Here is a 12,745-nt window from a genome sequence, read left to right as displayed (position 1 = left end):
TTTTAAAAGTCTTCATATAGTGTCATTCTTCTGTCAGTGCTGCAGGAAGAAGAAGATCACCAGAAATGACTGTCAGCCTTTTTTGTTAGTTACAAGGCCACTCATACAGTGCAGTCTTCCTCTCTGCTGGATTGAAACGTTGCCATAAAGGAAAGGCTGTGCTGTGACTGCTTGGCGTGCAAGGCACAACAAGGAACAGGGGGACAGTTTTGTATCAGAAAATTGTAGTTTCATACTTGGTATTAATGCCTCTTTTGGCCTCTTGTCCAGGTTCAACAATCCAGGGTAGATTCGCAAGAGTCTTTTGTTCGGATGGATCTATCTGCTTTAAGACAAATGCAAACATACAGACGGGTTACCATCTCCGTGCACGGCAGCTTGAGCAGAGGGTTTTTCTTTAAACTAACAGGGCAAATCCCGAATTGACAAAGTCGTACAGCAGCAAGTATGGTGGTGTCTACACTCCCATGTACTCATGGCTGCCTTCTTCTTCCTGTTGAGATCAGAGCTGTGTTTACCCCCAAGCTATAGGGCATCATAGTTCATTAAAGCCACGCTTCATCCTGAGAAGTCTGTTCGCTAATGAGACAGACGATGGCATCAGGAAATGTTTCTACTTAAAGTTTTATGGAGGAAGATTCTGTGGCAATGGATGACAAAGTGTACAGTCATACATTTCCCCCCCCTTCCCCTCACCCAGTAATTAAGTGTCATAGAGTACAGTTCTCGCGTTATAGTCAGTGAATATGATACAGTGTGTGGTCATTTTTCTCCTTTCCCTCCCAAATTACCCTGTGCCTGTGTTCTCACTTAATTTATAATAGTTTTCATAATTTTTCTAAAAGGTCTACTGTAAAAGAATATTTCTCTGTCATCCTTGCACTTCAGGAGGGCACTTTAGAGGCAATAAATATGTATGCTTCAATGAGCTTTATTTCTTAGGGGTCTGTGATTAATACTGAAAAGATATATTGAATCCCAGATTAATAAAAAAAAAAGAACAAAAAAAAAAGAGAAAAAACCCCACAAAATAAAAAAGAAAAGGGTAAGAAAAGAAAAGAAGTTGCTTGGTCCGAAAGGATAATTTAAAATTGATCTGGATTTGTAATTTGATTAAGATATATACGCCATGATCGTATATCAAACAAGTTAGGTGATAGATCAGGAAAGTCCATGAAACTGCAGAGTTTGAGAGGAATGCATTGATTCAACTGAATTAATTAAAGCTCTCTAATTACTATAAGACACATATATACAAGACTAACCAAGCAACATCTTAAACTGGAGAAACCTGAAATAAGCTGTTGTTTGAAATGGCTGCCAGTGCTGTGGTGACACAGCCCTGCCAGCTGATGAGCAGAGATGGCACAATGGAGCATTTCCGACTCAAGAGGTATTTTTATTTCTACAGCTTCTAGTATATAAACTCTTAACTGTATAGCTGAATGTTGGATTTTTTTTTGCATGCATTACTACCTTCTACTTACCACTGACTTCCGAATACTAACACGTGGTTTGGGAATAGGTTTAGAGGGTTTGTTTTCAAAGCTTTCAGGGAGGGTTGAAGAATGACCCCCTTTTCGTGCTTGTAGTGCAAGCTGATAGGCCACCTCAAATGCTTGTCCTAGTGTAAGAATGATTTCGTAAGCTAAATTCTGGAATAAAACAGAAACAGTTAAAATTGTCAGATACATGAAGCAGGGTAGTGATTTGCAATGTAAATAATTAAAATCACGCTGGTAGTGGGCTCCTCAGTCTCTGTAATGTTTGCATCTGTAATTTGATTTCTCATTGATTAAAAAGGAACTAACTGTAATTTATTGTATTGAAAGTAATTACTTCTAACCCTTTGAAAGCATCTTATTAAACATGAAAACATGAGTGGGTGAGTGTGTTGTCATCTCCTTTTAGAACAAGTACATTAACTTTCCCACCTTCCCAACTCATCCCACATCTGCTGTTCTCAGGATCCAGCTCCTCTCACACTGCAGCAATGTGACATTTGGCCCTGCTCTATTCCAGAACTCCTGTGCTGACCCCTCCTCCTCCAGAGCTGGCATCCTGAAGTGCTGCTTCCCCAGGCACATGCCTCGGGATGCTCTGTGCTCACCAAGCAGCACAGGAAGAGGCTGCAGCATGGGTGAGATGCTTTCGAAAGGACAAAGAGCCCGTGCTGGAAGTGTGTACTCCCGCTGACAGATGCAGGGCAGGCAGCTATGTGTGCAGGTCAGTGCACTGCTTCAAGTGTGTGCTGACAGTCCTGGGGAAACCTTCTCATGGGTTTGTTTCCTAGAAGTAAAATGGAGCTCAAACAGTTGTGCAACAACACTCTTGTAAGCAAGGGGAAGGGAGGTTAGCGGGCAAAAAAGCCAGGCTAATATGCCTAAAGCCAGTTCAGAGCTAGCAGCAGAATTCTTTAAATCCTCTTGGAATATAGGGGAAAAAAGCCTGTTGAAATACTTATAAAATATGAATGAAGTATCAGAGGGGTTGATATAAATATCTTTTCAGTACTGTTATACATCAATGAAAAAGCAGTTGTGAGGTTCAAATTTGATCTTAACTCTAAATGGCAAGTGAATTCCTATGGTAATTTTTCTTCAGGTTTGTGAGTTTGTTTTTGTATATTTATTTTTGGGCTCCCACTAGAGCCTATTTCTGGGCTACTAACTCTGCAATAATATTTAGAACCCAGGCAGAGCAAAGGCAAGCCTGTTGGCTTGCCTCCATATGATGTCCTACAGTCCCCTTAGAATAATTCATAAATCTTTAATATGATTCAGATGTTACCCTCTCCTTCCTCAATCTCCATAGCCTATCATTGGAAGCAATTCTGCATTGCTTTGAACTTAGGTGATCCCTGAAAATTCCCACATTTCTGATACTTTTCCAAACGAGTTATGTCTTTACTCATCAAGTCTAACTGGTAAGTTTGCAGTAAGTGAGAAAGCAATGCAAGGCACTTGGAAGTACACTATCTGCTGCCCCTTCAATCATTAAAACCAAGTTAAATGAACAAGCATGTTATTTCATGCACTACACTTTAATTTCCCTGAAGAATTTACTTTCCTTTTTTATCACTCATGTATACTGATATAATACAGGCTAAATTCAGCATATTTTGCTCATTATAAGAGCTTCTTAGAAAGGTGCCAGTTCTGCCCTGTGTTAGGTCAGACAGAAAACAATTATAGTCCTGCACTGGGACATGCTCTTTTGCTGTTACAACTACAGTCACAACAGCAAGCCAGCCAAAATTTTATAGCTTCTCAAATAAAAATGTCTGCCTGATTCGATAGCTATAGTCTCCAAATTATCTCCCCTTTAACTTCAAGGGAAACTCTCCAGAACTGAAAAACACTGAGGATGCAGTTTGCTAGTGGAATAATAAAAGAAAAATTAAAGAGTCTATTATAAAGTGCTCTGCATTTTAGCAGAATGCTGGCCAAGGAATTAAGAGCAACAGAATACAGTTGTTAAAAAAGTAGAGAAAAAGTAGAGAACTATATAATTTGAAATAGAGTGTACTTTTAAGTGGGATAGGAATATTATTCTAAAGAGACATGTCTTTAGAATCAGGTGTCGTGACAGTAAGAGAGTGTACTATATATCATGATGGGATTGTCTGCACTGAATATTACTAATATTTCTAAGGAGTACATCAGCAGGACAAGGGGTAAGAATGGCTTGTTGGAGAAGCTGCAGCTGCAATACTAGTAGGACTGAGGAAACACACCATCCAGCATGGCATACAAAAAGATCACTGAGACAAGCCTGAAAATCTGTCAGATAGAAGTGGAGACAGATTGAAAGTTTGCCATACTGAGCCATAAATTTAGTTTAAGTCCTGCATCTTGTATAAAGCCTTTAAATTCTGTTTTTTTTCATTTTACAAACAAAGGAAAACTGACCTGCCTAGGACTGAAAACCATTAGAAACATGTAACTGCTTCTTTGGCTAAGCAGAATATTCACTGTTCTGTTCAATATTTGAAATGCAAACTGAATTATAGCTTGTACATAAATTTCATACATAGTATGTTGTGGTAGAGCCTCGACAAAGGGAAGTCTGCAAATGGAGGCAAGGAGACCTTTAAAACTGTGCCTTGTAACATTTTAAAAAGTTATCTGAAAAAAAAAATCCAGTAAGTAAATAAGCTTGGCTTGAGGAATTTCCCACCTGTAGTACTGGGAGAGGATTATAAGGACCAGAGCTGGTACAGATTCCTGCAGGGGCTATATTGGACAGGTAGGAACAGGATTCCCTTCAGGACGGGCATGGAAAAACAAACCAAAATCCATTGTGGAAGTCCTTCCGATGGAATGAGGAGATTATTTTGAACTAAAAAGTTAAAGTAAGTCCAAAAGTTCAAAAGCATGTGACATGAAGGGAAGGATACAAATCTCCCTCCCTGACAGAGGCTTAGTGTGGAAGCTGGAGAGCCCCTGGCTGCTGTAGGAGACACTGACTGTCACAGCACCCCAGCGTCTGACCACCTCTGACCTTAGACAGGTGAGAGAAAGGCCTGTGGTGCCTCCCAGGCTGCTGCAATCCTGCTCCTTGCATGGTACAGCACAGAGGGAAGCTGAGTAAGCCAATGCCTTTAAGCAACAATTTCTGGGAGGTGAGGAATGCAGACAGCTGCCTTGTTTGTCAGACAATGCTGCAGCCCAAGCCTGAGTCAGGACTCTTCTGCTTTAACTCAGACAACCTTTTACAATGGCTAATTGTTTCCTGCCATTTTAACTGGCTTTTTTGGTGTCTTCTATTCATAGGTGCACTGGGCAATGGAGGATTATCTGATAGAAATTACTTTGGGTATCTCCAATACATGAACCAGACATTTACATAAGAGCTGTGTTGATGTTTGTTTTTTGGTTTTTTTTTCCCCTCTAAAAGGAATCCTTCACTCAGATTTAAGGCTGCTTCGTAAAAGAATGAAAGCAAAGTGGATTTCAAACATTGAGCATTAAATCCTATTGTTCGCCAAACCTTTCCCCCTTCAATATTCTGTAATAAAGTCTGATGTTTTTGCAATTTTCATTGTAGAATTTTAACTCTGAGTTAAAGTTAAATGTACAGTTACAGTTACTCCTGAATAGTCAGTAATGCTTATGGTTGCATATCACTACACTAAAATACTATCTATAAATAAATTATTCTTGCCCACATTTCCTGAGAAACTGAAGGACTCAAGAGAGGTTTTTTTTTTTTTTTTCATAACATTGCATATATTGTATTACCAAAATATATATGGTTTAAATGCCTTACACCTTATTGTGCACTTCTACCATTTTAAGCCTTAATTTTCCTAAAATTGATTGCACTTCTGTCCATTGGGCAAATGGGTAGAATTGTTTCTATTAGGAAAAGGGATGATAAGTTTAACAGCAACATTAGGCTTTAAAGAGAAAATTATGCTTGCATTCTGAACATCTAGCTGGTTTTTATACAGCTTGTACTTGCATCAAAAATGCTAGCTCCTGAGAAATTAAACAACACAAAAAGAGCATATTTGAGTAGGCATCACCCAATCAAGGATTAGGTTGCAGGAGAAAACTAAGACAAGACAGTTAAAGTTTCCATATTGCTTAAAATAGCCATCTAAAATGCTTGGGATATTAAATACTCCTCCTAAGGTACAGGAAGTGGGCAAAATGCAATTATTCCTGGATCCCTTTCCTTCCCTTGCCAAGAAAGGAGATGAATTTCATCTGCAATACCTGAGTCTATGTTTCTGCTTGATTACTAAACCTATAAATGGAACTGCAGTACTTCAACACCATTAAGTAGAATTTAAATGGACCAGGAGAAATAATAACCTCACTCAATCAGTCTAATTTCAGTTGTTTACACATCACTAAAACTTAAATAATGTAACATCTTGTTGATCGTTGTCTATCTATTTTTAACACAATTTCAAAGTTTTTCTACTCCCTGTGGATACTAAAATGTCAGCAGAGAATTTAAATAACAAAAGTGCTCAACCAAAATGCTAAAATTCCTCTAACCTACCTGTACATCTTGTTATTTAAATTCTCCCACACACTATTGCTGTGCATGTTAACTATTTCCCCAGTTCCAAATAAAAAGCTGCAGTTCAGATACTCTGTTCTTTTGATTTAAATTATTTATATTCATGTAAGCATGTTTCACGAATTCATACACCTTATACTCTATTAAAATATTTTTTCTCAAATGATTTCGAAGTTTTAATAGCGCCTTAAATTTCTCTTGTGCACAACTCAGAGTAGGTTTTCTTGAAAGTTTTGGACTATAAATCTTAGTAATAAAAAATTTAGCCACTACTTGGTTCACCAAATGTAGCTGAAAACTGCATGACTGATCAATTGATACATGTTCATGATTTCTTGAAACCATAATAGCTTGAGCATCCCCAGCTGAAAGTGCAAGTATAGGAAGAAATTACTAATTATCCAGAAACAGAATAGGAGCTCCTAGGACTTTTGTGGAAATAACATTTTGAGATATGTAGGCAAGAATTACAGAACAAGAAAATTAGAATTAAAAAATTAATTTGCTACTTTCAAAATAAAGGTAATCTTTTGGTTTGTGCTGAGATTTCAGAATGGCTGGCCAAACATACTTGTTAAAAACTTTTGGAAGCCTTAGGCTGAGGCTTATAGCTTAGGGTATAAGAATTACATGGCCAGACTTGTATGAAAAGCTACTCACTAAGTTTACAGCCAACAGCTGAGATGACAGAGGTGAATTATTTCCAGTGGGAAATGAGATATCAAAGAAAATCTTTGCTCTTCTCCAGAAATGTTCTTTTGCTATGCCATAGCTATCTTTTCCTTGGGTAAATTAATGATGCTTTCCATTAATCACCATTAATATATCCCGAAAATGCTTTAACAGAACTAAGTAACTATTACGTATAGAAAGAACTATTAAATGAAGTATCTGCTATAAACTGACCACATCAAACGCAGTGAATACGTGGCAGTAGTGGTGATTAGTCTTCAAGTCTTTAGTGATGTACGCAAACGTAGAAAGGTCTTCGGGGTCTTGTGCAGCGCAGGAAATGTTACGGATTTCATGTTCAGCGATAATATTCTGTTTGAAAAAAATATTTCCAATCAATTTAAGAATTAGACTTAGAAGAGCTGTAAAAAGGTGTGGGTTGATCTACTGTACCAAAGTATTTCAGAAATGCCCTAATAAGGAGAGATTTAACGTACCCCATGTGAGATCTTACGCAGATATTTGGAATTTTGACCCTCTCCAATTACCAATCATCTGGCAGGAAACCATTATGTTCTAGAGTCTTCCCTATGAAGCCACTTGTGCGCTGGAGTTTATTCAGGTTCCTTTGACAAAGAGAACATCTTTCCTGGCACACAGGACACAACTTCATAAGATGCAGGTGTAGTGCTTCAAAATTGTATTTATAGATACAGTTTCAAAGCACTATACCAGCATCTTATGAAGCTCCTGGGCTTTTGTATAATGATCAAAATGGGACACTGTTTCAGTCTACTGACGGGCAGGATCTGGTGAAACCCAGCAAGTTCAATAGCCAGGCTTTTGCACACACTATTTGAACAAATTTCAGCTATACTTCTTCAGGAGAAAAAACCACCAAACATCACTTATAATTGAAACCGTGAGATATTTAAAGGATTCTGATTACTGAAAGGGTAACTACAGGGGTATCTGGCAGCTTATGTCCACTTACTGACAGCAGCATCCTGCAAGAGAGATGTAGGAAGATGAAACCGTTCATGCACCGAGCCACACTACTTGCAACAGCCAATGTAAGCTACAGCACACTACTGAGAGAGAGGTGGGGCATGGCTGTCCGATGGAATAAAAAAAAACAAACTGTCTTAAAGCTTTGGAGAAAATTATGAATACTCATTACATAAACTGCTGATATGTAATTACTCTGTCCAGGCCAAAGGAACCATGAAGCCAGAGAAGAAGATAAGGCTTATGTGTGGCTTATGATTAGGCCTTGCTTCAGCAACACACGTGTTTCAAACGGCTTGTTTAAAGAGAAGAACAATTCATTGAATAGGAATTTACTCAGGGTTTAGTTTATATGCTTTCTTGAATTGTAGCCCTGCTGGCTGCAGCTGTGCCACAGCCACAAAAGCCCACAGTGACATAAGCTGCTGCAGCATGACATCACTACTGCATCATGGAGCAGGTGACACCCAGAGTGTCCCAGTTCCTCACACAGCCACCACTTGCTGCTGCCCTGGTGGCAGTGCAAGTTAAACAATCTGTCCAAGTTAAAACAATCTCTGAGCATATCTGGTTTTCTCTCATCCCTCTCTTTTCCTTCCCACCTCGTTTCCTCCACCTCCTTATTTATTTATTTAATTATTTATTTATGCATGCAACTAAATTACTTCAGATGCTTTGCCATATCTTCTTTCATTTGCTAAGTGGCAACTTTTCCCTTGCATGTAGGTGCCAAGTTATCAAAAAGAAGTATTAACATATATAATTGAAGAAATAATGACTTAGGAAAAATCTTAATAAAAAGCAAGTACCAAATTTCAAATTATGGAAAAACTGAGATAAGGAAACTTTATTAAAAAAAAAGAAATAATCCTCTTAAATTGTTTCAACATACTTGATTATTTCTGTTTAATGCATTATTCATAAAAATGACAAAGCTAGTACTTGTATTTCAATATATGCCAATTTATAATAACGTGTATAATCTTTGTTCAACAATTACTTGCTTTTTGTGTTACTTGAAGCATTTATTTTCTTTGTTCTCAAATAGATAACTTTTACCCTCATTAATAAAGGTTTTGATGAGAATTAGAATTATACAAAACCCAGGGATTTAGATATCCACAGATGGAACTGTAATGCACTGAAATTGATGTAGTGTTGGCAATATTTTAGTTCAGAAAGCAGAAAGAATTCAAGCTTGGGAGGTGTTAAAATCATATGTGAAGTATTTATGCCAAATCATGAGCCACAATGTGATCACCTGAATTTATGCAGCATGTGCGAAAAGAGCTCTGCTATGCTGAAACTTTTTCTAGGTGACTTGGGGTTGACACGGGGATTTGCATTTGAGTCAAAATTCATGGAAGTTATTTTAATGTTTTAATTTTAAATCAAGTGAACTTTAGAAACATACCCATATCAAGTTTGTTTTGAATAACGTAAACTAGACCTAAACTAAATCTACTGGATAGTAATTGGTAGTGAAATTGAGTTTTTTCCTAGCGGCTTAAGGATATCCTCTGTGATCGACCTCCTTTCAAAATTAAACATTTTTCAGTGCATGTGTTTACTGTTTCCCACTGTCACATTTCAGTAGACCATGGTCTTATTCTGTAGGAAGTAGAAAGCTATGAACCAGCTTCCTGTTCTGGGTACACTGACTGACACTGTACAGTTGTTCTAAAAACTGTCTTTCAGTCTGGCAAGAGAAACTTCCAGTGCTTCTCAAAAAGTGGGGAAGCTGAAAGTCAGTTCTGGTTCTGCCAAGGAAATACCTTGGAGAGACCAGGTTTTTGCTAAGCAGCCTTCCTTTGGCTTGCCTAACTCATGCCAGCCAAACTCCCTTCTGGCAGAAATCATCCAGAAGTTAGGGAGAGCTGTGAGCTATGAGGAAATTCTGAGTCTGTTGCCTTTTGTTTTTTTTTTTTTCCTAAGCAGCAATTTCTTTCTGGCCTCACTTGTAAAGAAACAGTGTCATGCCAAGCTTCAAGGTGCCACTGAAACAGCTGTTGTGGAATGAGGTCAGGGCCCCTTCGTCACCTGAAACTATGACTGGGAATACAAATTCTTAGCTTGGTGGCATAAAGGAAAAGGATGAACAGCCATGAGAGTTGAGTTTTCAAGCACAGAACTGCTAGCTAGTTTTGTCATTAAAAACTGCATTTATTGCTAAGTGGTGCCCAGCGCCGTCAACTATAAGCTCATATGGAAGCAGTACAAGTCTGGATAGGCTCTCACCTTAGTGCTAATCTGTTTTGGGTCTTGAAGGAATTGGGAACAGCACACTGTGGACAAGGATGATAACAACGCTTCTGGGAGAGTTGCAGGCTATTACCTGGTTTTTACAGAAGGGAAAGGCAGTGCAGATTTTGAACTGGAGAGAAAGCAATCTACCACTTGAGAAAAAACATTGGACTGTGGCATATTTAACTCCATCAAACACATCCTTTGCACTACTAGGTTTCAGTGGGACTCATCTAGAGTCATGTAATGCGATTTGCCAAACTTCTTTCAGGTTTCCATCTTACATAAGACTCTAGGCACTGTGCAAAGAGACACAAGAAGCTCCTTTTGTTCTCCTGGGTTGTTTTGTAAACCTAAGGACACTGTAGTTACATCCTTTATGCCACAGAGGAGATTTAAGAGGTGAAAACAGCATTATCCAAGTTGGAGGTAATAGCATTACAATGTCCTGATTTATGCCCTACACATCAGAGAACTTAAAAGGAATGAGGGCTATAGAAGCTCAGTTTTGAATCAATGGAAGGAAAAAGGAGTGGACAGGAATCCCTGGTCCCTCTGCTCTGGCAAATATGCCAGACTTGAAACAGCATAAAAGAAAAGCTGAGGTGAAATTACTGTTATCTTCTAACTTTCAATACGGCTTCCAAACTCCAGCAGAAGTTCACAAAACTGCTTCCATCTGTCACTTAAAACACAGTTCTAGTTAAACCTAAAAGCTGATTGATTTGGCAAGTTTGATGGATACTGGGTTAGGTGTACTGTGTGGTCTGAATGTTCAGCAACACAAAGCTGTTTTATACATTATTAACCTGGTCAGGGTTGTCAGATTTATTTTTTATAGTGCTTAGTAAGTTTTAGTCACGTAACAGAAAAAATAATTTATTTTCTGTTAGCATAAAAGCATCAGTATGGATTGAATTTCCTTGCCATTTTAAGACATACAAAGAAGAGAAATGAATGCATTACTTTACTTCTCTTTACAGAGCTTGTACATTTTACTTTGACTAACCAATAATCCATTGCTCTATCCATCACTGAATTCTCTGATATTTTAATTTCTACTTTTGTAGCTTTGGTTACTTGGGGTTTTTTAAAGATTTGGATGCATTCAGAAATGTAAGAAACAAAGCAAGAGAGCATTGCCACACAGGAAGATGAAAAAAAATGGAATAACAATTATTAAGAAGCTGCTGCAGTTCAGGTAGTTAAAAGGCTAGCATCAAGAAAACAGCTCACAGAGAGGCTCTGGTATTTTAACTTCTGGAAAGGATATTCAAAGCTTGTGTTTCCTATCCTTAAAATGGCTGGCCCTGGATAAAACCACATCTTTATTCTTTATTGAGACATCTTTATTTTTTTATGGATATATATATATATACACACACACACACACATATATATATTTTACATATTTATGGAATTGTATAGAGAAGAATATGATAAAGGATTCCACAGAGGCTCCCTGCTGAATGTCTTTTGTGATAAGCTTGCATTTAATAGCAGAACACTGGACACAACGTTCCCCAAATAAGCCATTAAATCTGCTTCACTTGCCCTCCAGATTGAGTTTCTGGAGAATGACAATTACATCACATCCATTTTGGGCAAAAGAGGAGGAAAAAAGGAGAGGAAAACACAAAGTGCAAATCTGTCCCCTCTCTGGCCTGGCCTTCATAGGTATTACTATTTCTCCTAGTTGTGAGAAACAAAAGGTAATATTCAGTAATTGCACATACCTTATTTGTGGCATCAATAAATTTGACTCCCTTGTAAGAGACAGACAGCACAATGGTTGGTACTTTCTTCATCTGTTCTGTCGACTTCTGAAATCAAAATGAAGATATTATTAGAATTGTGTTGCATCACAATAACAGTGCTCTCTTCTTCTGCTTAAATACCTAAATTAAACAAATATTTTGCTTTTTCTTCAGACGGTTGTGCTCTGGGTTTATGTTCTCTTGTAGTTACAAAACTAAAATAGCTTTAATTTTGTTGCGAGGATGGTAACAATTCTCCTTTTTTCTAGCACAACTGAAAGAGAATAAAGTAACCTTTCCAGGCTTAAAAAGACCAGTCATGCAGCCAGTGTTTCCCAAAACGTGGGTGTTTAGGACATCTATCTGATTTGCCCCACCCACTGCTGCCTCCCTCCCCTTCTCCTGCCTTTCCCAGCTGTAAGAATCCACAGCACATCAGAACTTCTTGTAGCACCGTTTCTTTGCTGCAATTAGTTGTTATTTAGAAATATTTCCCTGTTTTTCCGTTCTTTGCAGTTGTATTTGTGCCATGAGGTATCCTTGCAGCCCACTAGGCTGCCAGTCAGTCTGTCAGCCCAGCACTGTATCCTGTCACTCTGTCTGCACTTGGAGTGCAGCTGCTACTGGAAGCTGCTTTACACATGAATTAGCACAGAGACTTATTCTGCATTCCCTCAGTGCCAGGTTCTCCTACCTACAGTTCATGCCCTCCTATAAAAATTGTTTTTCCTTTTATGCTAGTCTACTTCTGTGTGCCTCCAGTGTGATGCACGTATTTCCCACTGAATAGACTGGGAAAATATTTGGGGAAGATTTAAGTTCTCTGCAGAAAAAAAATGTTCTTTAGTTTACAGATTAAATTTACTAGAACAACCCCAAGCCCAACCAAACAAAACACCCAAATGTAGCATAATAGTTTATATTTGATTTTAATTCTTTTAAGGTAGAAGACAATGATGGACTAGACTATCCTACACAAAACTTCTATAGATAAATAGGTAACATTCAGAAAATGCTTATTTATGGGA

The 12,745-nt window shown here is 38.1% G+C and overlaps 1 protein-coding gene across 1 annotated transcript in view; it reads right to left on the bottom strand.

The window, feature by feature from the left end:
- Positions 1-214: 214 nt before the first annotated feature.
- The window catches only part of ANKS1B (ankyrin repeat and sterile alpha motif domain containing 1B), a 408,189-nt gene continuing 395,658 nt past the window's right edge, over positions 215-12,745 (bottom strand). The window contains exons 23-26 of the mRNA XM_062492532.1: positions 11,697-11,783; positions 6,943-7,080; positions 1,488-1,655; positions 215-325 (exon numbers count right to left, since the gene is read on the bottom strand). Of these exons, the coding sequence (XP_062348516.1) occupies positions 215-325; positions 1,488-1,655; positions 6,943-7,080; positions 11,697-11,783 (504 nt within the window). The remainder of the gene's footprint in view (positions 326-1,487; positions 1,656-6,942; positions 7,081-11,696; positions 11,784-12,745) is intronic.

This window comes from Cinclus cinclus, chromosome 4, assembly GCF_963662255.1.
Source record: "Cinclus cinclus chromosome 4, bCinCin1.1, whole genome shotgun sequence".
NCBI classification, from domain to species: domain Eukaryota; kingdom Metazoa; phylum Chordata; class Aves; order Passeriformes; family Cinclidae; genus Cinclus; species Cinclus cinclus.
This window is presented reverse-complemented; position numbering and strand designations above follow the sequence as displayed.